We start from the raw sequence: 26,366 nt of genomic DNA, 5'->3' as shown, positions 1-26,366 counted from the left end.
GGAGACGCGTCCGACGATGACAGACCCAAAACTGTACACGGATTAGGAGAAATCGAACCCGGACCAACCAAAAAAGATTGGTCAAATCTTAAAAATTGAAAAGATAAGACAGACAAGACAAGAAACTCTCTCTTATCCTTAAATAAAATACTTTTTACTTTTTTTTTTTACTTTTTATCCGAAGTCGAAAAAACTATATATATTAAAGATAGTACGCATACCTGTGGTAGGTATTACTTTAATTACTGAATATAAAAAGATTAATAAAAATACATTTGTACACAAATATCTCCTTGTTTTGCCGACTTTTGCTGCTTCCACTTACATTTTGATTTCAAGTTTCAACCGCGTAAAAGTAGTACATAGCATTGAAAGATTTTCTACGAAAATGATTGGTTACAGAATCAACCAATGGTATCAATGGACTTTGTTATTAATTTTACGCGGGAATATGCTTACTTAAGATCTTACAAAAACTACTGAATTATTAAATCTGCAAATCAAAAATATCGAAGTACGGGGTGATTAAAATTCACTCACGTATAATTTTTAGGGATTTCATCAACACTTTATATAGTTTTTTTTGCCATTTATCACGGCGAGGTGGGAGTGTATTATTTTGCCGCTATTAATGTAAAAACAGCTGTGACTGGTTCATTGAACTTTACATCACAGATTATTTATCTTTTCATTGAGTTCCGTTAGCTTCTGTAGTTTATTTGTAATATCTAATAAATATTATTTTTTATTATTTTTCAGAGCAATAACATAGTAATGAAGTACATAGAGGTAATTAGATAAGAGAAACATATAAATATTTCATAATGATGCACTACATTCAATTTCATAAATTTATTTTTATAGATTTCCCTGACTAACGTTTCGATCACAGTACGATTCGGAACAACGAAAGTTTCCCGCCAAATTGCCGTCATAAATTGAAAGCGGTAAAAAAATTGTGTGGTGAATCAGTAGACTATAAATCGCTGGACTGGAATATTCCTCCAGCAAAGTAGCTTAGCACAATAAACAAAGACTTAAGTATTTTTCAGTCTAACCAGTGAACAAAGAATTTATCAGAATGTCTACATTTAACGACAAGGAAAACCTCACCAATGGAATCAACAATGTCCACATCAAGGTTTGTAGTTTTCTATTTCTATTGCTACATGAAATATATCGTCAGTTTTACTGATATTAGTTAACTACGTATATCTCTATTTCAATATTGATTAAGTATTTTCAATCTATAAATCATGGTTAAGCGTCTAGTGCTCAGTTTATTGAATACTGTAGTTTGTCACGCTAACCTCGATTTCTTGCGTGGGGTTTTTCATCTGGAGAGATAGTGACGAATCAANCGAATCAACTATTCACAGTCGCCGACAAAGAACAACATTTTGACTCTTCGCAACGACAACGTGACTGATGATAAAATGGAGGTGGAGAAAGAGTCCAAGGAGGTGGAGTTCGACCCCCAGCTGGAGCCGCTGCTGCGGGAGAACCCGCGCCGGTTCGTCATCTTCCCCATCAAGTACCCCGACATCTGGAACATGTACAAAAAGGCCGAGGCCTCCTTCTGGACGGTAGAGGAGGTGGACCTATCTAAGGTTAGTTAACCTAATTCAACCTAATTATAGTAACGCCTCATGGCATTTTTTAGCGGTACATCCAAACGGGGAAATGCGTAGTTACAATAGATTGGTGCACTTGCACAATAATTTCATGTAGGTAAAATGTTTTTTTTCTTTTACATGTACCTAATTAACTCATTATCAATTAATTTCTAAATTGCAAATGGAAACGTCTGAAGTAATGACTTAGGATTTTACAACAGTTAATTGAATTTAATCACCAATTATCTTATTACATTTTTACCATTTCATTTGATGTTATGTTAAAAGTCTGAAATTGTTTTTATTTACCCACTTTCCTTTTGCTTTAGGACTTATCTGACTGGGAAAATTTAAAAGACTGTGAAAGACATTTCATCAAGCACGTGCTGGCCTTCTTTGCTGCATCTGACGGTATCGTCAATGAGAACCTGGTTGAACGCTTCTCTCAAGAAGTGCAAGTGACTGAAGCTCGATGCTTCTATGGATTCCAAATCGCTATGGAGAATGTACATTCTGAAATGTACTCATTGCTCATTGACACTTATATCAGAGACCCTAAGGAAAGGTATGTATGGTTGGCTGCTTATCTTGTAACAAAATAAAGGATCATTGTAATATACAGTTGGAACCTGTTTCTATCTTATCTCAAGTTGCAAATTATACAATAAACAAAGCTGTTCAAATGTGGTACCTACTCAGTATGAGTCATACGTTTGAGGTACTTGTTAACAGCTAAACATTTTGTATTTTTCCAGAGATTTTCTCTTCAATGCTATTGAGACACTACCATGTGTAAAGAAGAAGGCTGACTGGGCACTTCAATGGATCGGCAGCAAGACCGCGACATTCGGCGAGCGTATCGTGGCATTCGCCGCGGTTGAAGGCATTTTCTTCTCTGGCAGTTTCGCGTCTATCTTCTGGCTCAAGAAGCGTGGACTCATGCCCGGCTTGACTTTCAGCAACGAACTTATATCTAGGGACGAGGTGAGCTTTCTTATCTCTTGTTGTGTCTACTCACGTACATTTTATCTAAATCACAGTGAATTGCTATGATAAGTCTTGTAGGTAATAATACTCAAATAGGTCACCCTATCTTTTTATTTACATATTTAATTCATTGATTTTTTATGACTGGGCATATATGCTATCATTGCTAATTTTAGTGTCATTTTTAGGAATATAGGTCAACAAGATAGATAAAACAAAATAGTATTTCTTTTGTTTTCATAAATTTTATTTTTTACATCACCCACAGGGCCTCCACACGGACTTTGCCTGCCTCATGTTCAAGCACTTGGTCCAAAAGCCGAGCAAGGCGCGTGTGCTCCAGATCATCAAGGACGCGGTGGTCATCGAGCAAGAGTTCCTGACCGACGCGCTTCCCGTCAGGCTATTAGGCATGAACTGTGAACTCATGTCCAACTACATCGAATTCGTCGCCGATAGGCTGCTGGTGGATCTCATTGAAGAAAAGGTTTGTATCCAAAATCAAAAGTTATTTTTCTTCTTTTTGCTAGTANTGCTAGTACATTTACTGACATAGAATTTCTGTTACAGCACTACAACACCAAGAACCCATTCGACTTCATGAACCTCATTTCCCTGGAAGGCAAGACAAACTTCTTTGAAAAGAAAGTTGGAGAGTACCAGAAGTGGGGAGTCATGGCAAATCCTACTGACAATGTGTTTACCCTCGATGCTGAATTCTAAATGGTTGTGTAAAATCCTGACATATTTCTGACTGCAGTATTATGACCCAAATTCCAGTTTAACTCTACATTGAAATAAGATTTCATTGACATATTTCACACATTTAGATATAAGTTAAAACATTCGGTTGACCCGGACATAACTACTTGAATATTTTTTAATATTATGTTTACAATGGTTTAAACTTTAGACCAATTCTCTTACTTTTAAGATGAATGCAAGTACCTGTGAGTGAGTGTTGAATAGATGAGAGTGCTTCTATTGTATGTTTATATTGTAAAGGTATGTATTTTGATATGAAGTTGAAATAAACTATGTACTGAAGTGCCTGCAATAATTAGCAGAATACATACTTATTTTTACTTAAATTTAAACTTTGCACGAATATAATTTTTTAGCAATAACATAGTTTATATAAATCAATCATTGCGCAAATGATGTAAGTGTGTGATAGTAATATAATTCTTTAGAATTAATGTTTTTATAATAAACATATTATAAGTCCGACTAAACTTTGTTTCCTTCCTTTGTGGTAATATTTGCATTAGCCATGATTGGTTAGTTATTCAACACTTCTCTTTGGTAGGTGGAAACCGGGCCCAATGTACAGCGCAACATCCGCAGCCGAAGTGGGAAAAGGGATAGGTTTATAAAAATAACTTTTTATCAACAACTCAAATATTTATTAAAAATACGATTTGGAAATGCGCTCCGATACAATCATACGCAGACGTGTGGGCTACGAAATTGCAGATAATGGTGTGACGGGACCGCGATTCACGCACATACTAAATCATACACGCATTCTCACATACATAATATTATATTAAATTATTGCAATATGCTATGCTCGGGAACCTTGAATCGATAATATACTCCATCTTATATTGAGCCCAAAACATTCTTTGAGAAAACTATCATTTGATAAAGTTTTCATGCAAGTTGAAAGTGGAGTTAGGATGTATTACAAACAAGACAAGCCAGTAATTTTTGGCTTCATGATTAGGCCAACAACTGTAGATACAGTTAGTGTACTGTAATTACCCACCTATACAAGTCCAAGATGGATTCGACAGCAAACAAAGGTGTAAGCCCACCACGGTTTCTCTGAACATCTATGTAAGAAACCGTGGTGGCTTGTAGTTTGCGGTCTGCAGTCCATCTTGGACTTGTACCTTGGATAAAACTAAATCACTTCACTACTGCGGACAGTTGACGAGTAGGTATCAAAATTGTTACCGACACTCGGGACAGATGACGATAGTAATAAGGTTGAATATCCCGCATCACGAANCGCACCGATTTGTTCGCGCTGACGTGCATAGTGATGTACAACTACAAACAGCTGTTATCGAGCCAAGGTTCCCTCGTGGTGCGTTAGCGCTGCTTGGCGGCGACGAGGCGGCGCAGCAGGCGGTGGCCCGACAGGAACGTGAGCGCGCCCAGAGGCAGCAGGTAGCGCAGCGTGTCGAACATCGACAGCTGCAGCCACAGTACGTAGTACAGCACCAGCGACGCTGGGAAAGAATTGCTTGGTCAATAACAATCATTTACAATTTAACAACCGGAGTTGGACCGAACCGCAGGATTATTTACGTTATTATTTCACATCGGGCGCATGGGCTCGTGAGCCAAGCTTGTCATCCTGCTCACTCAAGAACAGGGTAAGCAGGATGACAAGCGTGCCTCGCGAACCCATGCGCCTGGTGTGAACTGTTATTGATTGACGATCCATCGTCGCATGTGTTTTAGAACAAGGAACTGGATCGTTTATTTTATTGTCCACTGCTGTCTTAACTTGGAGCCTTGAAGTGAAAATCGCCCATTACAACTTATAAATTGTCACGAGCCGCGCCACGCCATTAATATGCCACGTGATGTCTCATTTGCATTAGGGTACAAGTTGCAATCCATATTGGCGATGACGACGCTATTAAATTGAGCTCATTTGTCTTGATTAATATCATACAAGTTGGCTGAACATCCAACTACCAGCGGGCGATTTGTCATTGAAAAACGTGCGACCTAGCTGTCATATCGCATTCTATGCGTTTGGCATCACAATCAGATTGTGTAGTGTATTTATGTCGTTATTAACCGGTGTGAATTTACTCATTTGGCGTCCATTTTTATCGCATCTGCGGTCGCTCGAGGGGCGACTTTTAGAGGGTACTCACCTCCAAGCGACAGATGGAACAGCAAGGCACTGAGCGTCCAGGGGAAGTTGGACAGGTTAAGCCCAAGACGCGCCCACAGCAGCAGCAGCAGCAGCAGCGGCGCGGCGGCCGCGGCAGCGAACACGTCGGATAAAGCTCGTGGAGGACGCGCCTCGGGCTGACGGAACGCGTGCACGATCTCGGGCAGCGGCCCGCGGTGAGGCACGCTCGCTGTTACTACTTCGCCTAAGGAATAGGACAGCACCAGTCAATTTATTTTATTTATTTATTTGATAAACAACATTCATATCTCTAATATTACAGGTTACCCCGATCCAATTTAAGAGTTTCAATTTATAATTGTGGATTGGCAATGGCTATAGGAAGCACGCAATGATCAAATTTTATCGTGATTTTATATCGATGTTTTTAAAACAACATTAAAATTTAATTAAGATTACGAATGTATTCGTATGTTATTGAAAACTCAATTAGTTCTCAACTAAAGCCCGGTCGGTCCGTGAGCACGTAGAATTTTGTCCAATGACCCCAAGCTACCCATCCTTATCGCTCGCGCGTAATTATATTGCTGTCGCGACTGTGCGACGGGCGCCCGCAGTGAGTGTCGACAGCAATATAATTACGCGCGAGCGACAAGGATGGATAGCTAGGGGTCATTGGACAAAATTCTACGTGCTCACGGATCAGACTATAACTGTTGTTACTCTAACTCATTCATTAAAACATTATCATGCTTTATAAAACAAAACCTTTACCCCAAATGTAGCTAAACGCATTCCGCGAGAGCTTTTAAGAAAAGAAACATCGTCGTCTGAATAAGTGTCTAAGCGTAAAAACTTAAGACTTGGCTATACCTTTGCCTTTCTGCAGAACCTAACAAAAAAAAACTGCTGCATACTCACCGACAGCGTTCCCGTCGCGGCCGAAGTTGAAGTGTATGTCGCCGAGCGGCCAGGCCACGGGCGCGGCGGCCGCGGCGTCGCCCACCAGCACGCTCAGCGAGTACGCGCCGTTCACCGCGTTCAGGTGCTTGCTCAGCGAACCCACGTTCTACGTACACAATAATATGGAACATTTTAGAATAACAATATTTTATATCAGTATCATTATTGCGTTTGATGCACTTTTATTTGTGGTCGTCATGTGATTTTCTTGACTCAAGGATCTTAAGTTTTGTAGGTGTGGTGTTACCAAGTTATGACGTCACAATACATTTCACTACGTACTATTAAACTAAATACTTTCAGTTACATTGCCAGTTATGTCATCTCGTTCTATCGCAAAGAATCACCATTTGATTATAGCGAGAGCAAAAACGGAAATGGATTTTTTTATTTTAAACCTTCCTGGCCTGGAAATATGTACCATTGGCCGAATACTTGTGAGTTGTCAATAGTTAACAGTGTGGCCGTGTGTACGTGTTTTCCACCGGATATGGAAAGTAAAAACATTGTTGATGCAAACAAGAATGTGTAGTGAAACAATGTTTTGACTGGACAATTTTGTTGAATATTGACATGTTTCTGTTGATTGTGTAGGGCAAAACACGCGCTGGCGACCCGGCTAAAGCATGTCACATAAGCAAGCATCGTTTGTGAATACGGGCGTTTCTTTGAGATGGCAAGTTGAGATGTAACTGCGGTCACCATCCACTATCGGCCTTGTTGACTCACTTTGCAGTCAGTACCACTTGGAGATATTGCAAGTAATTATGTAGATTATAAACTAATTCCACCTCTCGTTCCCACCGCTGACCTCCACAAAAACCCAACCAATGAAGGTCAAGTTTGTCCCGGGGGAAAGTTAAACTGTCATTGGACCCGCAACGAAATTAATCAGAGGAACATTATGTAGATTATCAGTTGTTCTCACCAGCTCGACTTTGTACGCCTTGGCGTTGTCGGGCTCGGCCACGAAGATGGTCTCGTCCCGCGCGCCGCCCACGCGGACAAAGGCCTGCTGCACCGTCACCGCCTTGTTCCACTTGTCGCGCACGGAGAACTTCAGCGTCACCCTGAATAGTACGAGTACACACTTAGAGTAGGCGCACACCGTTGATTTTTCGTCGGCCGATAGTTTAGTCAGGCAGTTGATCAGTATGGGAATGTATGGGAGTGCGCACACTACGCCGATTCGATTTGGCCGATTCTTCATACAATTTAAAATCGGGCACAACTATCGGCCAACTAAAAATCAACCGTGTGCGGCTACTCTAACAGTGCGAATAAGTATGTATAAACCTTTTGGGTGTGTCGATATTATCATCATTGAGATTTCTAGACTTTCTTTTCTCGTAGACTCACCTTAGCGTGGCGGTACTGGCGGTGGGCAGAAGCTGGATACGCGGAAAAATGGCGTAAGAATTATGTCTAGCAGTGAGCTCCTATAGAATAGTGATGAATTGATGATGAAAGTATCAAAGTAAATTGTTTATTTGCTATTTAGTTGCCATAGCAAAGTGCTCAAGTTCTAATTTTTATAGAAAAGAATATGCTATGATTAACAAAATCTTATGACCAAAAAAAAATTTATAAAAACCCATTTCATAATAAGAACTAACACTTACTTTTGCAAATGATCAGCCTGCAGCTTCTCCGTAAGCTTGTTGGGGTAGGTCACAGTGGTGACTTTGGGGCTGGTAGTGCCGTCAACATCGCCGATTCCCACCTCGATACTGGAAACCTGGACCTCGCCCAACACAGCAATATTCACATTGGCCGTCTTGCCTCCAGCGCTCAGCGCGATCTTGTACATGCCGTATTGGGCCTTAATCTTGCTGAGGTTAAGGACGAAAGTCGTGGGCTCGTTGGGTTTTTGAGTCAGCGGTTGTTTTGAGAGGACTACGACGTCATCGGCGAGGCGGGTTCCGGATTGAGCGACCACGTCTTCAGGCTTGAGGCCGGGTACAGGACGTCCTAGTAAGTCGGTGACGGCGAACTCGATTGAATCGGAGTCAGATGTGACGTATTTTTTGCCTTTGATCACGATGCTGATGGGGGTGGGCTGTTGAGTATAGTTAGTTTATTTTACTGCTGGGTTCGTGATGAATCAGTTGGTGCTACATTATTTAATAATGATGAGTTCAATGACAGAGGAATACCAAGACAAACAAGTTCTAAGAGATGGGAAATGAACTGACTTTTGAAAAAGCAATCAATGGAACTTGTTATACTCATAGATAAACTATCAGATACTATCAAAATAGGTGTGTTAGAATCATCGAGATCATTTTGAAGCCTACAGTTATTCAAAACTCACGCTACAAAGAGGAATACAGCTTAAGCTCGCTCTAACCTGGTCGTCAGCGAGTGCGGTGGCGGCATCCAACAGTAGCGCAGCGCCTCGCGGTGACGTCACCGAGCGGCGCGACAGCACGTATTCAGCGAACTTCAACTTCTGCTCAGGGTTCAGAGGGGACGCCTTCTTTTGCTGCTTGTACGACCTGCGAGACACATGGGAGTGTAACAGCAAAGCAAACTTGTTCTTATTACAAGCTCACAAGATCCTACATCGTTTAACATGTTGTGCCGACGTCCGTACATCACAGAAAAGTGTCTGTGAATTGTATTGTGGCATACCCAGGACTGTAATTCTAGCTAGGCGCGAATCCAGCTCTCAAAAAAGGTAGTGACTACATCACAGCCTCTGGAAAGGCGCTCAAGTGTGTGCTTACTTAAATTACAATGAGCCTTTTAATCTCAATAATACCAAGCTGTAAAAGTGTGACTTGACCTTCTTATTAGGGCATATCCATCATGCTCACTGCAGGCTATGTGCTTGCATGGTATTTCAAATATTTATTTTTACTAAGTGTAAAATTAGTCTTATTCTAAGTATAGTTGACAGCACATCAGACTGCATTTTTGTTACAAAACAGACTGCATAGTATTTAAGTTACCTGGTGATAGTAGACAGCAGCATGGATGTAACGGGCAGGCCGCCGTCGAAGTGCAGCGCGCGCGAGTCGCTCTCATCAGCTGCCAGCAGCACGCCTTCAGCGTGGCTCGCCGTCCACGCCGTGCAGCCCATGTGCTCGCACAGGGCGAACACGTAGCCGTAGCTGAGGAAGATTATGTCAAAATTAATAAGTAAATAATAGCTTTATTTCTAAGAAGTAGTATGTGGGATATGGAGATACTAGAATAAGGAAGCTAAGGTGTAGTGCTTCCTTCCGAACGGGTGTGGTTATTTACCATCTCGGTTTTCTATACTCAGTTAAGCTGAGAACTCTGCCACCGCGATGCAGGTTTGTAGGCGCGATGACGTGTGCCATAGTAAGGTAGGTGTCAGCACCATCTGTTGGTTGATGACTGTAGTGGCGTGTCGATAGATGTCGCCACAAGTACAGACCAAACATTTTTAGCGGCGTCTGTTCTAAGCTAACACTTGTATTGCAGGTGCCAAGATTAATAAGATTGTAATCTTTCACGTTCCATTTCAATTAAAATAGTGAAACATGGGTCACAAAGCATAATTTATGTATGAGTTACATAATGTACTCATGGCTTGACGTTGTCACAAGCAGACTGGCGGTTGAGACCCATGTTTCTCTATTTCAAATGTCAGGAACACTTTTTATTTATATGGGACAGCATACAATAGGTCAGCAAGAGATAATACTGTCAAAAATCGACATACATTATGAACAACACTGGTCCTGGTAGTTACACTATTTTGAAAGCTGTAAAACATAAGGAATTTTACCTACTATACTTTACATAGGTACCACCTATTGTATAGTTTTATTATTCTGTACCTGAATTACCTAATAAATTAAAATGATAAAAATTCTAACTAAGCTACCTAAAACTATATTATTATTATCTATTTACTAGTTTCTACACTTAATGAGTACTACTGCTTAGTGCTTTCTTATCTGCAAACCAATTTGAATTTACTGCTAAAAGAATACAGTTCAAACTTGTGGAATATAATTTTATAACCAAGGCAAGCTGATAAAAGTGTAATAAATTACACATTTAGCAACATGCAGGAGTTTTATAACACTTACTTAGCAGGAGAGTCATCCTTCTTCAACAGTTGGATGAGATTCTTGAGGCTGTCTTCTTTGTCGTAAACGCTGCCCTTGCCGAGAGCCTTTAGTGTGTACACAGCATAATACAGCTCCTGGATGGTTGCGTCTTTCTTGTCTAGCACCTGCGACGGCGGCCGGAGGAGATCCGGAGATAAGGAGTTCTGACAGCCTGAGAGGGCCGCGGCACTGGCCAGGTAGAACACTTGCTCAATGTTTTTGGAATCATATTTGGCATTTTTGATGTCCTGCAAATAGAGAAATTAATATTGGGATGAAAAATATGAAAATAACATTAATTATTGCCATTACTGGTCAAAACACTTGTTACTTATTCATGATTATCTAAAACTCTAACTGGGAAGGTATTTCTAATAAGAATATGTATCAAGTTTATAAATCAATCAATAAAAATACTTTTAATTTTTTTGTTTTTTAACCCTCTACTCAAAAAGAGAGGGGTGTTACGAGATTAACATGTCTGTGTTTATATAAATTAATTACCTGGCAAACATCAGGGATTGGTACTTTGAGATCTTTCAAACCCTTGATAGAGTAGTACAGTGACGCAACATCCTTGTTTTTGAGGCCCTCTTGGAGGATAGACTGGATCCGCTTCAAGTCTATTGAGCCTTGGAGGGTGTTAGCACTGCTCCAGCCAACTAGGCATAACACTAAAATGCTGAATGCTGGAAAACAATAACATAGATTATCTGTGATAGACATTGGTAACACAGATTTTTCCTGCTATATATGATTGAAACTGCTGTTATGAATAATTAAGAGGATTGTAGTCTTATTCTGAAGATGCTTCTAACCTAAAGCACGCATTACATAGGCCGGCGACGCGACAATCAATAGACTGACGTGTCCCAAGCAATTCATTGTTTTAATGTTAACATTTGACAATCTTATTTAGCTTTATAATACCTATGTACGAAAAAAGACTCATTCTCGTACACCAGTAGCATTTTTCAAACTAGAAAGGCAAAAATACGCTGATAAAATGATCACCACGCCAAAGCCTATGTTTACGGTCAAAATTCATATAAATACTCACTATTTAAATGCATCTTTTTAATTCCGTTGATCAGAGACGAGTCTGATCTTAAATACACAAATCTTATTTAAGCAATATCCTTAATAATTAGCCATAAAAAACATTGAAAATTAATAAATCCGACTGCGGCCGGTTTCCTTTTTTTGACAAATTGACAGAAGTGATCGACGTAGCAAACAATGTTGCCACTCATAAAATATCATGAAAATAAAGATATAGCTGACCCACGCTGAACTGTCCCACCAAACTCAATGACAGGGGGCGCTACCATCGCTCAACTATATGGTTTCCAACATGGCAAAAATCTGAACCAGCGATCCGGTATTGACGGTGGCGCCCCACTGTCAATGTCATCGACAGGACAGTCCAGTATTTTGGAACTATAAAAAGATATCAAAGCGATGTGGTATGAAAACGCACTGATTTTTTTTGACAGATCTCCACTTTGACCCGTACTCTATCTTGTCTGTGGTGTGTATTACGTCAAAATCAAATTTAATTTCATTCCAAAATTAGTGGATTTGGGGCTAGATTATATTCATTTGTTCTGATTATTTATTGATTACGATGGCCGCAGCAGCTAAAATACCGGCTCTCATAAACTGTACGTATACCCCAATGTTATACACATTTCTTCATACATTAATGTTTATTATTCTGGTGGATTATGTAATTAGAAAAATATTCCGAAAATCATATTGAAAAGTTATTTCTTCATCATATTAATGTATTGTGTTCCTTTAAAGTGTACATCTTACTTAGTTAAAATATTTTCCTACCTTCAATCCCGTTCAATGTTGAATAGTGACATTATCGAACTTTTTAAGGTTAGAATCTAATGTCCTTTCTTTTTCAGCGGCGTTAGCCCAGGCCCGCCCCAAATTCAACATCTTTATGAAGTATGCGAGAGTTGAACTGGCTCCACCCAAGCTGAGCGAGATCCCACAAATCAAGGCCGGTATTGGCAAGCTGATGTCGAGCGCCAAGACTGGAGCCTGGAAGCAACAGACAGTGAAGCAGGCCAGCCTAAACGCCCTAGTCGGCGCCGAGGTGCTGTTCTGGTTCTATGTTGGAGAATGCATCGGCAAGCGCCACCTTGTCGGCTATGATGTTTAGATATTTTTAAGTGTTAATTTGTAGATATAATCAGTCAAATGAAATAAATCAGCAAAACCTATATCCTGACTATTATTTTTCATGTCTAAATAACTTAAAAATGATACTGTTGTCTAGATTGACATACACAAAATTAGGGGATAGTAGAATTAAAACAGTATTTTAATTAATTAATTATTATAATGTTTTATAGATACAAACTAAACAGCTAATAAATTATATTACAATGGGGCACACTGTTCCATGAACCTATAGGGATTGCAAGCACTAGTGAACTTCAGTTCGGAGTCTATTTCTGGTGGGCCACGCAGCCACAGGCGGTCTCTGTAGTAGCTGACACAAGTCAGGAATTCTTTGTCATTGTATCTTCCCACTTCAACAGGCACAAAGGGGTCCAGATGTTCAAAGCCCTGTAAAACAGAAATGTTATTAAATACAAATTATAAAGATAATAATTAAAATAGTTTTATAACACTACAATCATCACACGAAATATTGCAGTTGACATACCTTTTTGTATAATAGATATCTTGGGAAGTAGCTTTCCTGGTGGTCATCAGGTACAGCAAGTTGGTCTGCAGTCAGCAATATAACTCCATTTGTCTGAAACATTGGAAATGGTTTTCTATGTAATATAAAGACTGCTCTTGAAAAGTAGATCCTAATAATAGTAATGCTTTATAGTTGCTATTGAAATAAATATTTGAATTTGAAATCAATATGGTCAATATGATCAATAAACTTACCCAGTCATTCTTTGTAAGTTCCATGAAGGATGTGGTGAGAGTTACTTCTTCTGGCTTGACCTTCTTTTTGGTGGGAGTGCTCAGTCTAGTCAAGGGGTAAAAAAAGCTGTTGAACCCATCTATAGCCACAAAGGTCTTGCATCTGTAATAAATAGAAGATAAGTGTTTTTCATCACATACCATAAATCACCTATTTAGGCTTTCTATCTTTGGTAACTAACTTTTTACTTACAGTTTGTTATTTGATAGAATCTTGATCTCATGGACCAGTGCATCAATGACGTCACAAGCGTATTTCACGCGGTTTATGCCGTGTTCCACCAGCTGGGCTAGAGGTGAACCTGCTGCCGTTGTTTCTCGTTTACTCCAAACATAGTCCTTGGAAATTTTGAGCTGAAACATTGAGAAAAACCTGTTTAATAGCAGCACTACCCTTGAAAAGCAGATGCAGAAGACAATTGTTTTTATATTTTGGTCAAAGATGATGATACTGAAAATGACAAGAACAAAAATTAAATATAAATGTTATTATCTCAACTTACATCACCAGTCTTCAGGATATGCTGATTCTGTCCTTTGAAGTGAAGCAGCCAGGATGCTGCATCAAGCGGCAGGTCAACAAGGCCCTCATGTGTTTGGGAGTTGGACATCTCTTTGCTCCTGGGCAGCCTTCTCAGCCACTCTGACACTGAGGAATTAGTAAAGTAGTAAAATAACGAAGTACATAAATAATGCAATAATTTAAATGTACACTGTTGGGAACCCAACAACGCGCGGGAGGAGACGTGCGGGCGGCGTACAATGACTAACGTCACCTCGGGCCGACAGCGTCATCATCGGCTGCGCTCGGGTCAAACACTCGCCTTTGGGACACCACCGTCGTCGCACAAATACCGCGTAGTCTAAGATAGTTTTCTTGTAAATTAGGCTGGCGAGAATACAGCACCTATTTTTATACAGTCCACTATTTTATTTATACTAATATTCGTTAGGACCCTAACATACACATTAGGAAAAACTTGCATTATGTATCATATTATGATCAATGACATAGAGAGAGAGACCAGCTGACACAATACACATAACAATTAATTAAATAACAAAGTACCTAAATACTATAAATAATAATTTAAGCCATTTACTTAGAGTTAGACTTAAGAGTTTATAAAAGAGACATAATTAACATCAACTAGCTAAGCCAATGAGGGCTATCGTTTTTATACTTAACAGTTGGCACCCCTGGCGATTGACAGGACCTTACTCTACAGTGGCGCCATCTTGATGAGTGCAAATGCGATAGTCCTCCTACCACTTTAGCGCTCACCAGTTGGTGCCACTGTCTTCGCTACTAGCAAGTGACAGGACCTTACTCTACAGTGGCGCTAACTGGTGAGCGCTAAAACGATAGCCCTCATTGTTATGCTTACCCCATGGAACATGCACTATCAAATAACCATCCTCATGGGCGTAATGCAGAAGGTGTGCCATAGTGAGAGACTTGCCAGTACCTTTTTCACCATCTGAATATTTGCTAAGGAATTTAATTATCAAGTTGTAATTTACAAGCATTTATTTCACTTGTTTGCCACAATATTTTGCAAAAATAAGAAGCAATAAATACCTATTTAAATTCATATAGCATCTAATATTTTTATAATTGATTATGAATATGAGTTTGAGATTATTTTTTTTTTCAAAAGGATACAAAGCACATAACGGATGGCTGGTTTGTCCAAATCTGAAGACTTTATGCAATTTATGAGGTCCAGAGCGGGTTGCCGGATCATAATAGCGGTCTCTGTGAATGTCTTGCTCTGTTTTTGGAAACTCTTGGGGAAACCGCCTTGGCTGAACAATTGTTTACATGTATCTTTATTCATGGTGTAGAAAAGACCAACTTGTTTCTCATTTTGCTGTGACTGAAAACATAAATTGTGTGTATGATCTTAATGATAGAAAGAAGAAAATTTATCTAAGAAATAAGTACAGAAAAGTTACTCAAGTAAAATATCTGAACCAATAAACTACTAACTGGAGAAGCTTCACTCGTCCGAAATGTACTTGCTTGGGAGTATCGTCGGCATAAATGCCTCCAACTACGCGACAGCATTTTATTCAGAACTTCTGTTTAGAATATAAAAAATCAAAACAGTATCTCGCTGAAATTATAACCTCAAAAACATAGACAATATTTTTTGACATTTGTTTTCTTAAATTTTTAACAGCAACGACCACAGAGCAAAGAAAGTAAACGGTCAGTCTAAATATTTTTTGACTTCGAGTTTAGCATCATGGAGATGGCACATAATAACTCGGGCGAAGTTCTTTCAACTCAAATGGTACAAGTAGTAACCTAATGTTCTGTTCTGTGTGTTAATAATAATAAATTGGATACTAAATTCTACAAATGAAAAAAACTCTTCATACTTTTACATTTTTCATTTATTTATTAGATTTTTGCATTCTCTTCTTTTTAAAAAGACTTGTCGGCCTTGCCGCCGTATTTTCTATCATATTTCCATTTTGATCTATCCTCTCTACTATGTCGCCAACAACTATTGTTCGATCATTACTCTGTTCAGCATCATCATCTTCAGTTTGCATGAATGTTACTTTTGGTGGCTTTTCAGTTTTCACATTGGATATCTCTCTGATTCCATTATCGGTGTATTTATTCTTTTTAAGAATGGATGTTGTTTCACTGTTAAACAGTTGTTCATATGCACTGTAAATGTCACTGGGCTTCTGTATTCCCCTGTTTGAGTCATAAGGTTCTAAAGATGGTGGTACATCACTGTGTGTGAATGTGACCTCCAAAGTTTCACTGTCATCTTCATCAGCAAAGGAAACACTGCGTTTGATTGATTTAGCTGGTGACTTAACAATTTGATCATTATCTTCTTCTTCCTCCTCATACTCCACATCCTGATCTTCAATGATGTCATTTAACCTGCAACCATCATATGGTATTAATTATCCTAAGTGATAAAGATAAAAAAATTTTCACAATGTAACATAAAAAACAAAAAAAAAAAAAGATAATTTATAAATTTTAATTTTTAACTAATAACTAATGACCATACCTGTCCATTTCATCTTCAAGCTCATCAAGCTGCTCCATTTCATCTAGCCTAGAAATCAGGTCATTTTCAGTTTTGCTTGTGCTCCTTTCTTTGTATTTAAGTTCTTGTAATTTTTCCTCCAGCTCATTTTGCCTATCAATGACTTTCTGTAGCAGATCTAACTTTGACTGCGTTGGATTACTTTCAGTTTTTGTTTGTTTATTCTCTTTTATAGCTGGATCACTGAATTCCTCTTCTTTTATGAATGTGTCTGGTGGTTTGTCAATTTGTTTACTCTCATGTTGTTTATCCATAGTCATAAGCTCGTTCTCTAATTCCTCTTGCAATTCCAGTTCTTCAAGCCTGTTCCACAGCTCCTCATCAGTTATACCTTCCGTTTCCTCTTGATTTTTATTCTTAGACTGCTTCTTATACTGTCTTACATTTTCCCTGTGCTTTATCTTCCACTTTCTTTCTTCTTCTTCAGTGTACTCCTCTACAATTTCTTGGCCTATTGTGTCCAATATGTTCTGTTTTCTGAATATTAATTGATTATCCAAGAAGTCTTTTTCTTTTCTGTACAGATCTACTTTGGATTGGGCATCTGGAAAAGAGTGAAAATAAGGAATTAATATACAATAAACAAATTGGTACTGGAGTTTGGATGTTATGAACTCCATTTTAGAGTTAAAGTAAGGCAGGCATATCAGGTATGGTCTATCAACAGTGCATGAGCAGCAATAAATGAATAAGTAAATATTTGACTTACCTTTAATTCTATGCTGCTTCAGTATTTCTGCTTGAGCGATAGAACATTTAGCGAAGTAATTCGCTCCCATCGCCACTGTAACCTCATTGGTGTGCTTCAACTCGCCTCTGAACAAGATCCTGTTCCCAACAGGAACTAATATCGGAACAGTCAGCTTTTCGGCATACTGATTGAAGTCAAGGGACTTAAGTTTCTTCAAGTAATCTTCCCAAAATCCCAAATTCCTCTCATTTTCAGATACACTCTGTGAAGTGGTGGGTAATAAAATCTTATTAAAATTGTAAGAACACAAAATGAAACAAGACCAACCAGGCTTAATGTTACCTTAGTGTAGATGTTCTGAAGGATGTCCATATCAAGATTTATTACCAAAATGTATGTTCAGTTAGAAATTGTAATGTAAAACTGTAATTTTGTAAATGGACCGACCGATCAACAAATTCTCTGAGATTCTNAGATCTCTAATCCATATCTGTGTCTGAGATTCTCCAAATGAAACTGTCAAAAATGACATTATTGACATTAGTCCACAGATAAGGATTAGAGTATAGCACAGATATGGATTAGAGGAGTATGGATTAGAGCATTAGACCATCTGTGAGTTCATCCGTCCATGAGCGAAGACAGTACGTTAATTGTTATTTACCTACCTAACATGATGTGATTAATTACGAAAAGCTAGAAAACAATAACTTTCGATTAGAAGTAAAATAATTTATTTCCTAATTTAACGTTCGAATTATTTTAACATGAATATCTCACAACTTAATTTCTGAACGATAGTCAACGTAGGATGATTTTGACATTTGAAACTAGTGATGTGCAAAGTATGTTATTTCCTTTATCGAAACAACTTTTTCTCCATGCATCAAACTGAACGAGTAGTATAGCCCAACGACAAGAAGTGTATTGTATGTAGTGGCAAAACGTGACAGTTATAATTTCGAAACCCCACCCATCATTCCGGCATTTCTTGTATGTAAATATGTATTTACTACTTTACTACACAACGCTCCATGAAGCGATTTAGAATTACTACTGTCACGTTTTGTAACTTAGGAAAATTCATTGCATTGAGCAAGTAACCACTACGGCACAGCTCAATAAAATTTATGTTCTAGAATAATTTCTTTCGATATGATGACACTGCCTTTAATTGTATACCTCACTACAATTGTCAAAAACATATGGATCGATAGCACCAGACAGTGTGAGTGAATACGATGCACCAACGAAAAAAAACATCTAGTTGGAAAATACAGTATTGATTTAGTGCTTACATATTACCAACATCTAGATTACCTGTACCCAAGCTCCGGTTATTGATTTTGCCGAGAGCTTGTTGCTTGAAGCTGCGTTCGGCCCGTGTCGGCGCCTGCTCGCCATGGAGGAAACAAAGTCAATTCTTCACGAGCTGTATGTGTTTTCGGAGTGGAAGCCGGAGCCTGAGTACCTGGTGAGTTTTCTCAATATTTTCCTATGATTAATACACTGTTAATACCTGCCATTGTTGACCGGCGTGCAGTTGCATTATGCGCCTTGCATTACTCAACTTAAAATTAATTTATTTGAGAATATTAGTGTCGTCTGGTAATAGAAAACTACATGCTTGATAATGTAAGAGCTTTCTTTATGCAAGTTGTTAATATTATGAGAAATAGTATGTGTTTTCAATCTTCGGGGACAACCTTTGCAAGTGTACGGATAGTTCGGGAAAAAAACTGGTTATTCCTATATTAAAAGAATTAGCTATGTTTGAGCTGTTAAAGACCGTCAATTTGTGGAATCTACTTATTGAGATTATTTTTATAGTTATAAATGATTATAATCTCTAAATATTTATTTTTGAATTGAGCCAGTCATGTAAACTAATGCAATAAAAAGCATAGGTTGATTAGATGATGGTGATTCCCTCAATCATCCAATATGAACATTGTCTATATCGAAGGTTTTCTGCTAAACTTAAGCCTCCCCATAATATTCCTACCTTTCATTCTAAAGATGCAACTGTAAAATTATTGGCCTTATTTGGCTCAAAAGACTCCATTTCGGGTCTGCCCAGACGTATCTCAATATCGGGCAAATAGCTGAAATCCAAAATGGCAGCCCTTTGTGTAGGGAATGGAAGCATAGCGAATGGTTGAGCTGAAGTTAGCTGCGCGAGAATGGATGCGCGAGAAAAAGGGTGTGGTGGAATGGATGCGCGGGCAATGGGCGCAGTGGAAACGGATGTGCGAGAGAAGGGCGCGGTGGGAATACTTGTGTGGGTAGCAGCTGCGCGAATGTGTGCGTGGGCGACAGATAAGTGAGCACTAGATGCACAGGCTAGACAGATCCCTGTGGGGGGAGTGAGGAGGGGGTAAATGTGCCGACAACCGCTACGCCGGTGGTAGTTTGGGCGTGATAGTCGCAATTTTTAAATTGCTGTCGTGCCAGTGCGAATTTAACATGTAAGTTTTAGTGTAATTATGTGTCTAATTTAATTTCAGCAAAAACCAGATAGTCTTTTGCCAGAAAATATCTCAGCACTATGGCGTTGGCTGAAGTTCTTCGGGCCTAAGAAAAGCCTTATCGATAGTGTTACAGCGTTAGTATTGTTTCTATATTTATTTATGTGTCTTAGACTGCTAGATTTTTTAACTTACTCTTTATATTTTAGTCATAAAGAGCGTCAACAAAAATGGCACATTGCTCTCGGGGATGAGGGCAAAGTGATAGCCGTTTTAACCGATAATATATTAGAGATCAGAACAAAGAGGTCTGAATATGCCACAATCGCTGCTAGGACTACAGGTTTGTCTTTATTTCTATTCAACTCTATTTAAATTTAATTTATTTTTGTAATGTTGCACATTCAGTGTTATTCCATAAATAGTGTCTATAGTGCCAACCCTAGCTAAAGTGGCAGACGCTCCCCCTTCCCTTGATGTCCTGATTCCCGGCCGCATGCGCGAACTGATACAAAAAAAAATACGCGTCGATGTTCGTCTACTTAGACGAGGGGAGGGGGGAAATTTCCAGACAGACTTGCAGGTGCAATATTGATTGCAGCCTGCAGCCCCATCCGTTTTAGTGCCGCCGGTGAGTTACGACGCGTCATGGCCCCGGTCGCATAAATTAATGGCAGTCATTACTTTTGATCCACATGTAACTGAAATGTGAAAAATAGTTTTCGATTGCGCGGTTGACTGTACATACATTTGAAATTACGCGATCGGTTACGTTTCTACCAGATTTCGAGTGGGTAGCTAGTCAGTTCGTGAACGGCGACTTGTTCGAGACAAAGACTTTGGTAGGAGGATAGTTCTTTGTCTACAAGTTACAATACCGACTTCAAAGACTTTTTCTTTGAGTTTCAACATCACGTCTTGTTTTAGTAAGTCGCGATGCGTACTCGCAATGGCGCAAGTTGGTCTGGAGCCCCGACTGCTCGTTCGTGGTTGTCGCTTACGGGAATGGAATCGTCAGCTTCTACGACCTCACTGCATCGAACCTGTTCAACATACCTGCTGTAAGTGCCTCACCTCCAATTAAGAAGTGTACTTTTCAGATCATTTTCATTCGTAGCTCTTTTTAATTCTTTAACTCTAGTCCTCAAACCTGCTTTTATGAGCCGTTTTTGGCGAGAAAATTCAAAATGGCCGGTCCACCCGGAAACTAAAGGGCGTGGCACTCTTTGTCTTGCATTGATCCCTATCGATCCGTGGCTATTATGTATGCCTATCTAGGCAGACGCGGCGCCACCATTAGAGGGCGGGGTCCCTTGGTAACCATAGGTATAACCATATGTAGAGAATGGGTTTCGAAGCAAGAAATTATTAACTTTGAACCTTGAAGAATTAAATAGACTTTATTCCGACCAGCCGACAACAGTTGCTAATGGGGTGGGGCCCAATATCTGAACCTTTTTTGCAGACTGGTTTTCAATAATAATATTTTACGGATAAGTTTTCAACATGATAATAATTTCAGGACTGCAACCGGCCGGGCGGGTTGGAGTGCACTGACAACACCCATGCAGTTGCTGATGTTATATTTATGCCTTTACGGGTGAAGGACAACAAATGGTGAGTTCAATTTCGATAGTAACCGAATCCTTTGTTATCTCGTATGTGCTTTATATTGTTCTTTGTCTAGGAGCTGGGAGGTGCTAGTAGTGACATATGACGGGCGCCTGCGCGGGTACTTGGTCTCTCAGACCGACGGCTTCAAGCTGCACCACACCTTCCGATTCGCGGGCGGGGTCGGCGCGGTGACGTACTGCGCACTACATTCGACGCTCTACGTAGCAGGCTTGCCTCGCGGGCCTGGGAAGGTGAGCTATGAATAGATTTGTCGATCGATAACGTGTATTGGATACAGCCATTTTGAAGTTTTACTTAGATAGAACTTAGAATAGAGTGACAACAGTTATATCTCTAGGATTCTGATTGCTAACGATTTATGCTATCAATAATTGAAAAGCTTTTGTAGTAAATTAAAGAAATACAGTTCACACTTGGCGACAGTCTACGAACTCAACCGACAACTTAGATCCGCGTACGTGATCCTGCAATTTTTCGAAAGATTTTCTGAAACTTATTGCGAGTCTTACACGATTGTTGAAAATTAACTTTCATTTAATATTTTTTTGGAATTTACGCTTCCGTGTTTGAAATACTTAGATGACTAGATGATCAAGACATACCAAGGCCTTCTACTAAGAGATGTATCATATGGATACTCAGCATTGATATGCCTCCTCAACCCTGGCCAGCGATATAGCATGGAGATTAAGGATTGTAGGCCAAATCCTCCATCTGCCTCTGGTGAATCACAAACATTACTATGAGGTCTCACAGTGTGCATGGAGGCACAGGGTTCCAAAAACCTATTCATAGACAATACTTGAGTGAGTGCGAAACAATCACAGAGCCCTAATCAACACTGTGCGTTCGAATTCGCATAGCGTTGCTGCTTGACTTAAGCAAGTATCGTTTGTGAATGAATGAATGGTGTTAGAGTCATAACCCTGCTGTGGAGATTTAATGACTTGATGATGATGTCCCCAGGACCCATCATCGCCTCTCAGCGCGGGCATCACAGCATGGCGCATCCTGAACGACGAGCCGTTCTACAAGCTGAGCGTGGTGTGCGACCAGCTGGAGGCGCGTCTGGCCAACCAGCGCTTCCAGGTCTACATACCCTTCGTGTCGGCCAAGCACCTGGTACGTGCACTCGATGGATCACTGTAGAGAGTATGCCATCCCTCTTAGCGCGGGCATCACGTGATGCATCCTCAACGACGAGCCGTTCTACAAGCTGAGCGTGGTGTGCGACCAGCTGGAGGCGCGTCTGGCCAACCAGCGCTTCCAGGTCTACATACCCTTCGTGTCGGCCAAGCACCTGGTACGTCCGATCATCATCATCTTCATCCTCATCATCTCAGCCATAGGACGTCCACTGCTGAACATAGGCCGCCCCCAATGCTTTCCATGTTGCCCGGTTGGTCCGATTCATCATCATCACTAAAAAAGCCCTCATCATCATCATCATCATCATCATGTCAACTATAGGACGTCCACTGCTGAACATAAGCCTCCTCTAATGCTTTCCACGTTGATCGCTACCAATCGTAGCGGCCTGCGTCCAGCGCTTCCCTGCTACCTTTACGATGTCCTCGGTCCACCTTGTAGGTGGACGTCTCACGCTGCGCCTTCCGGTACGCGGGCGGTAAAAAAGCCCTCATTGTCACCAAAACAAAAAAGATAACAACTCAAATACTAAAAACAAGGTGATAAGGGCATTCGGCTCAGCGCAAGCAGTACGGCACTAGGTCGGTGCAGCCACAGGACGTCCACTGCTGAACATAGGCCTCCAAATGATTTCCACATCGGCCTGCATCCAGCTCCTTCCCTGCTACCTTTCTTCGACGTCCGCTCGATGGTATTGAACAATTTTTTGTCCATAACGAGGAAGCTTAGCCTGCATCTTACCTGATGGAAAGTGATGATCAGACCGTGGGCGGAAGCGAGCTTCAACAGAATCCTCAACCACAAAGGAATAGGCCATTTTACTTTCAACTGCTGGGATACAACAATGATTTTGTTTGAGTTTGATAAAGGCTTTACATTTAGATTCTTATAGCGACACTTCTCTATCGTTTCGCTTTTGGCAGTGCTGTAGTAGTCACTTCTAGGGGTCCAAATCGGTGGTACAGGCGGATACAGTTCCCTGCGCGATCTCGTTTACTTCTCTTTTCCCTATATGTAATTTTATTATAGTACCTACTGTGTCCACTATATTCAATTAAGTAAATCCTTTTTTCCAGGCCTTCATAGTCCAAATGGTGCTGTCGCCCGACGCCAGCCGCCTCGTCTGCCTGCACTGCAACGGCGACGTGTCAATATGGCGGCTGCCGCTCCTCAAGTTATTGCACCGGCACCCGCTTGCGTCACAACCACAACACGACTTGCGCAGCCCGCTGGTGAGCGACAAGCAAGCCAAGTGCGACACCGCCACCTTCCTGGCGGCTGACGTCAACTGGTGGAGCAACGAGGTGAGTGTGACGTCACTGCGGCAATATGGCGGCTGTCGCTGCTCAAGCTATTGCACCGGCACCCGCTCGCGTCTCAGCCACAACACGACCTGCGCAGCCCGCTCGTGAGCGACAAGCAAGCCAAGTGCGACGCCGCCACCTTCCTGGCGGCTGACGTCAACTGGTGGAGCAACGAGGTGAGTGTGACGTCACTGCGGCAATATGGCGGCTGTCGCTGCTCAAGCTATTGCACCGGCACCCGCTCGCGTCTCAGCCACAACACGACCTGCGCAGCCCGCTCGTGAGCGACAAGCAAGCCAAGTGCGACGCCGCCACCTTCCTGGCGGCTGACGTCAACTGGTGGAGCAACGAGGTGNAACGTGTAATGGAGACAACCATTTTGAAGTTTTACTTAGAACTTAGAATAGAGTGACAATTTCAGTTATATCTCTAGGATTCTGATTGCTAACGATTTATGCTATCAATAATTGAAAAGCTTTTGTAGTAAATTAAAGAAATACAGTTCACACTTGGCGACGGTCTACGAACTCAACCGACAACTTAGATCCGCGTACGTGATCCTGCAATTTTTCGAAAGATTTTCTGAAACTTATTGCGAGTTTTACTCAATAGTGGAAAAATAGCTTTCATTGAATAAAATTTTGTAATTTACGCTTCCGCCTTTGAAATAGATGACTAGATGATCAAGACATACCAAGGCCTTCTACTTAGAGATTATATGGATACTCAGCATTGATGCCTCCTCAACCCTGGCCAGCGGTATAGCATGAGGATTAGGGAATGTAGGCCAAATCCTCCATCTGCCTCTGGTGAATTACACCCGTATTCACAAACATTACTATGAGGTCTCACAGTGTGCATGGAGGCACAGGGTTCCAAAAACCTATTCATAGACAATACTTGAGTGAGTGCGAAACAATCACAGAGCCCTAATCAACACTGTGCGTTCGACTTCGCATAGCGTTGCTGCTTGACTTAAGCAAGTATCGTTTGTGAATGAATGAATGGTGTTAGAGTCATCATAACCCTGCTGTGGAGATTTAATGACTTGATGATGATGTCCCCAGGACCCATCGTCGCCTCTCAGCGCGGGCATCACAGCATGGCGGATCCTCAACGACGAGCCGTTCTACAAGCTGAGCGTGGTGTGCGACCAGCTGGAGGCGCGTCTGGCCAACCAGCGCTTCCAGGTCTACGTCCCCTTCGTGTCGGCCAAGCACCTGGTACGTGCTGTTATATCCTATGCATGCATTCCTTATTGCTGCCCTGGCTACCCATCGCGCCAAGTTAGCAGTTTGGTATCCAGGCTCTGTCCCTAGGCCTTTCCATTCGCCAGTCCGTGCCTGACTCTCCTCATACAAGGCGGTTGTTTCGGATTAACTCAATTTCAATATATTTTTTTAAACTTAAATTCAATTTCCCGCGTAACAGTGCGCTCGTCATCATCTTTTCAGCTACAGGACGTCCACTGCTGAACATAGGCCTCCCAATGATTTCCACATCGTCCGGTTGGTAGCAGCTGCCATCCAATGGGGATGTTGCCTGGGTCAAAAAGCAAGAGTTTTAATTAGTCCGTCAGTTAACTTATCAAAAAATACTCTACACGTATTTTTCACTTTTTCAAACTAATGAAAATTTAAAGAGATAAAGCGCCCCAAAGTTCATAAGAAGAGGCCCGTGACGTCAACGCTTGCTTAAAAATGCCGCACGTTGTGACGTCGTGCGCAACTTCAACGCACCATAACTATGTAATTATTTGTTAGATTGACAAATAAAAATATATGTGTCCAATATTTTTTGATATTAAACATTACGGACTAAAAAGCAACGAGGTGAGTGTGACGTCACTGCGGCAATATGACGGCTGTCACTCCTCAAGTTGTTGCACAGCCTACTCGTGAGCGACAAGCAAGCCAAGTGCGACGCCGCGACCTTCCTGGCTGCTGACGTCAACTGGTGGAACAACGAGGTGAGTGTGACGTCACTGCGGCAACATGGCGGCACCTCACGCTCGCGTCGCAGCCGCAGCATGATATACGCAGCCCGCTCGTGAGCGACAAGCAAGCCAAGTGCGACGCCGCGACCTTCCTGGCTGCTGACGTCAACTGGTGGAGCAACGAGGTGAGTGTGACGTCACTGCGGCAACATGGCGGCACCACACGCTTGCGTCGCAGCCGCAGCACGACCTGCGCAGCCCGCTCGTGAGCGACAAGCAAGCCAAGTGCGACGCCGCGACCTTCCTGGCTGCTGACGTCAACTGGTGGAACAACGAGGTGAGTGTGACGTCACTGCGGCAATATGGCGGCTGTCGCTTCTAAACCTGCTGTATCAGCACACGCCTAACGCGAAGTGTAAGCCACATCGTTCCTGGCTGCTGACGTTAAGTGGTGGAACGACGAGTGAGTGGGTGATGACGTCGTACAATATAGCGGCTTCTACTGCTTAAGCTGCTGCACTGCCACGGCGGCGATGGCGACATCTATATGTGACGGCGGCTGCTTCGATGTTATAGCGCCATGACAACTGGTGGTCAAAAGTTC

The 26,366-nt window shown here is 41.2% G+C and overlaps 6 protein-coding genes across 7 annotated transcripts in view; 3 read left to right on the top strand and 3 right to left on the bottom strand.

Moving 5' to 3' along the window:
• Nucleotides 1–948: 948 nt before the first annotated feature.
• RnrS (ribonucleoside-diphosphate reductase subunit M2) lies at nucleotides 949–3,619 on the top strand. The gene is made up of 6 exons (XM_028305161.1): nucleotides 949–1,141; nucleotides 1,380–1,610; nucleotides 1,946–2,181; nucleotides 2,372–2,600; nucleotides 2,872–3,090; nucleotides 3,174–3,619. Exons 1-6 carry the CDS (start codon nucleotides 1,082–1,084, stop codon nucleotides 3,324–3,326), a joined length of 1,128 nt encoding a protein of 375 aa, XP_028160962.1. The 5' UTR covers nucleotides 949–1,081; the 3' UTR covers nucleotides 3,327–3,619.
• Nucleotides 3,620–4,076: 457 nt separating this feature from the next.
• OstDelta (oligosaccharide transferase delta subunit) lies at nucleotides 4,077–11,759 on the bottom strand. Of its 2 annotated transcripts, none has more exons than XM_028305154.1 (10): nucleotides 11,596–11,759; nucleotides 11,040–11,224; nucleotides 10,515–10,783; nucleotides 9,402–9,563; nucleotides 8,798–8,945; nucleotides 8,070–8,506; nucleotides 7,376–7,517; nucleotides 6,401–6,553; nucleotides 5,504–5,723; nucleotides 4,077–4,843 (listed from the first exon to the last, which is right to left on the bottom strand). In XM_028305154.1, the coding sequence occupies exons 1-10, from the start codon at nucleotides 11,606–11,608 to the stop codon at nucleotides 4,704–4,706; spliced, it is 1,869 nt and encodes a 622-aa protein (XP_028160955.1). In that variant the 5' UTR covers nucleotides 11,609–11,759; the 3' UTR covers nucleotides 4,077–4,703. The 2 variants fall into 2 exon arrangements, with proteins under 2 accessions (XP_028160955.1, XP_028160956.1); XM_028305155.1 differs by having other exon boundaries at nucleotides 5,504–5,728; nucleotides 6,406–6,553.
• A 260-nt stretch (nucleotides 11,760–12,019) lies between these two features.
• On the top strand, nucleotides 12,020–12,772 carry ATPsynG (ATP synthase, subunit G). Its single transcript, XM_028305194.1, has 2 exons — nucleotides 12,020–12,199; nucleotides 12,452–12,772. The coding sequence occupies exons 1-2, from the start codon at nucleotides 12,163–12,165 to the stop codon at nucleotides 12,709–12,711; spliced, it is 297 nt and encodes a 98-aa protein (XP_028160995.1). The 5' UTR covers nucleotides 12,020–12,162; the 3' UTR covers nucleotides 12,712–12,772.
• A 99-nt stretch (nucleotides 12,773–12,871) lies between these two features.
• mRpS29 (mitochondrial ribosomal protein S29) lies at nucleotides 12,872–15,654 on the bottom strand. Its single transcript, XM_028305149.1, has 8 exons — nucleotides 15,490–15,654; nucleotides 15,163–15,376; nucleotides 14,885–14,977; nucleotides 14,000–14,145; nucleotides 13,690–13,850; nucleotides 13,458–13,599; nucleotides 13,222–13,314; nucleotides 12,872–13,121 (listed from the first exon to the last, which is right to left on the bottom strand). The coding sequence occupies exons 1-8, from the start codon at nucleotides 15,565–15,567 to the stop codon at nucleotides 12,933–12,935; spliced, it is 1,116 nt and encodes a 371-aa protein (XP_028160950.1). The 5' UTR covers nucleotides 15,568–15,654; the 3' UTR covers nucleotides 12,872–12,932.
• Nucleotides 15,655–15,890: 236 nt separating this feature from the next.
• Nucleotides 15,891–17,736, bottom strand: uri (unconventional prefoldin RPB5 interactor). The gene is made up of 4 exons (XM_028305181.1): nucleotides 17,613–17,736; nucleotides 17,289–17,532; nucleotides 16,541–17,123; nucleotides 15,891–16,407 (listed from the first exon to the last, which is right to left on the bottom strand). Exons 1-4 carry the CDS (start codon nucleotides 17,640–17,642, stop codon nucleotides 15,900–15,902), a joined length of 1,365 nt encoding a protein of 454 aa, XP_028160982.1. The 5' UTR covers nucleotides 17,643–17,736; the 3' UTR covers nucleotides 15,891–15,899.
• Nucleotides 17,737–18,278: 542 nt separating this feature from the next.
• The window catches only part of LOC114353231 (neuroblastoma-amplified sequence), a 50,401-nt gene continuing 42,313 nt past the window's right edge, over nucleotides 18,279–26,366 (top strand). The window contains exons 1-8 of the mRNA XM_028305145.1: nucleotides 18,279–18,744; nucleotides 19,778–19,875; nucleotides 19,948–20,081; nucleotides 20,666–20,799; nucleotides 21,261–21,355; nucleotides 21,426–21,603; nucleotides 22,340–22,495; nucleotides 23,599–23,826. Coding sequence (XP_028160946.1) covers nucleotides 18,673–18,744; nucleotides 19,778–19,875; nucleotides 19,948–20,081; nucleotides 20,666–20,799; nucleotides 21,261–21,355; nucleotides 21,426–21,603; nucleotides 22,340–22,495; nucleotides 23,599–23,826 — 1,095 coding nt within the window. The 5' untranslated portion in view covers nucleotides 18,279–18,672. The remainder of the gene's footprint in view (nucleotides 18,745–19,777; nucleotides 19,876–19,947; nucleotides 20,082–20,665; nucleotides 20,800–21,260; nucleotides 21,356–21,425; nucleotides 21,604–22,339; nucleotides 22,496–23,598; nucleotides 23,827–26,366) is intronic.

Source organism: Ostrinia furnacalis, unplaced genomic scaffold (genome assembly GCF_004193835.3).
Source record: "Ostrinia furnacalis isolate ACB-3 unplaced genomic scaffold, ASM419383v2 OfSCF1638, whole genome shotgun sequence".
Lineage (NCBI taxonomy): Eukaryota > Metazoa > Arthropoda > Insecta > Lepidoptera > Crambidae > Ostrinia > Ostrinia furnacalis.
Note: the sequence above shows the minus strand (reverse complement) of the source record. Positions and strands in the feature narration are given on the sequence as shown.

What these genes read in the sequence shown, in the direction of transcription:
- RnrS (XM_028305161.1), top strand. Translation starts at nt 1,082, where the DNA reads ATGTCTACATTTAACGACAAGGAAAACCTCACCAATGGAATCAACAAT. An exon ending in TCAACAATGTCCACATCAAG is followed by an intron (nt 1,142 to 1,379) that starts GTTTGTAGTTTT and finishes AACTATTCACAG; the next exon opens with TCGCCGACAAAGAACAACAT. An exon ending in AGGAGGTGGACCTATCTAAG is followed by an intron (nt 1,611 to 1,945) that starts GTTAGTTAACCT and finishes CTTTTGCTTTAG; the next exon opens with GACTTATCTGACTGGGAAAA.
- OstDelta (XM_028305154.1), bottom strand. An exon ending in AAGGATGACTCTCCTGCTAA is followed by an intron (nt 9,564 to 10,514) that starts GTAAGTGTTATA and finishes AATCTTCCTCAG; the next exon opens with CTACGGCTACGTGTTCGCCC. An exon ending in AGGCGTACAAAGTCGAGCTG is followed by an intron (nt 6,554 to 7,375) that starts GTGAGAACAACT and finishes TTGTGTACGTAG; the next exon opens with AACGTGGGTTCGCTGAGCAA.
- ATPsynG (XM_028305194.1), top strand. Translation starts at nt 12,163, where the DNA reads ATGGCCGCAGCAGCTAAAATACCGGCTCTCATAAACT. An exon ending in AATACCGGCTCTCATAAACT is followed by an intron (nt 12,200 to 12,451) that starts GTACGTATACCC and finishes TTTCTTTTTCAG; the next exon opens with CGGCGTTAGCCCAGGCCCGC.
- mRpS29 (XM_028305149.1), bottom strand. Translation starts at nt 15,567, where the DNA reads ATGCTGTCGCGTAGTTGGAGGCATTTATGCCGACGATACTCCCAAGCA. An exon ending in ATATCCTGAAGACTGGTGAT is followed by an intron (nt 13,851 to 13,999) that starts GTAAGTTGAGAT and finishes TCAATGTTTCAG; the next exon opens with CTCAAAATTTCCAAGGACTA. An exon ending in ATTCTATCAAATAACAAACT is followed by an intron (nt 13,600 to 13,689) that starts GTAAGTAAAAAG and finishes TATTTATTACAG; the next exon opens with ATGCAAGACCTTTGTGGCTA.
- uri (XM_028305181.1), bottom strand. Translation starts at nt 17,642, where the DNA reads ATGGACATCCTTCAGAACATCTACACTAAG. An exon ending in TTCAGAACATCTACACTAAG is followed by an intron (nt 17,533 to 17,612) that starts GTAACATTAAGC and finishes ACCACTTCACAG; the next exon opens with AGTGTATCTGAAAATGAGAG. An exon ending in CTTGAAGATGAAATGGACAG is followed by an intron (nt 16,408 to 16,540) that starts GTATGGTCATTA and finishes TGATGGTTGCAG; the next exon opens with GTTAAATGACATCATTGAAG.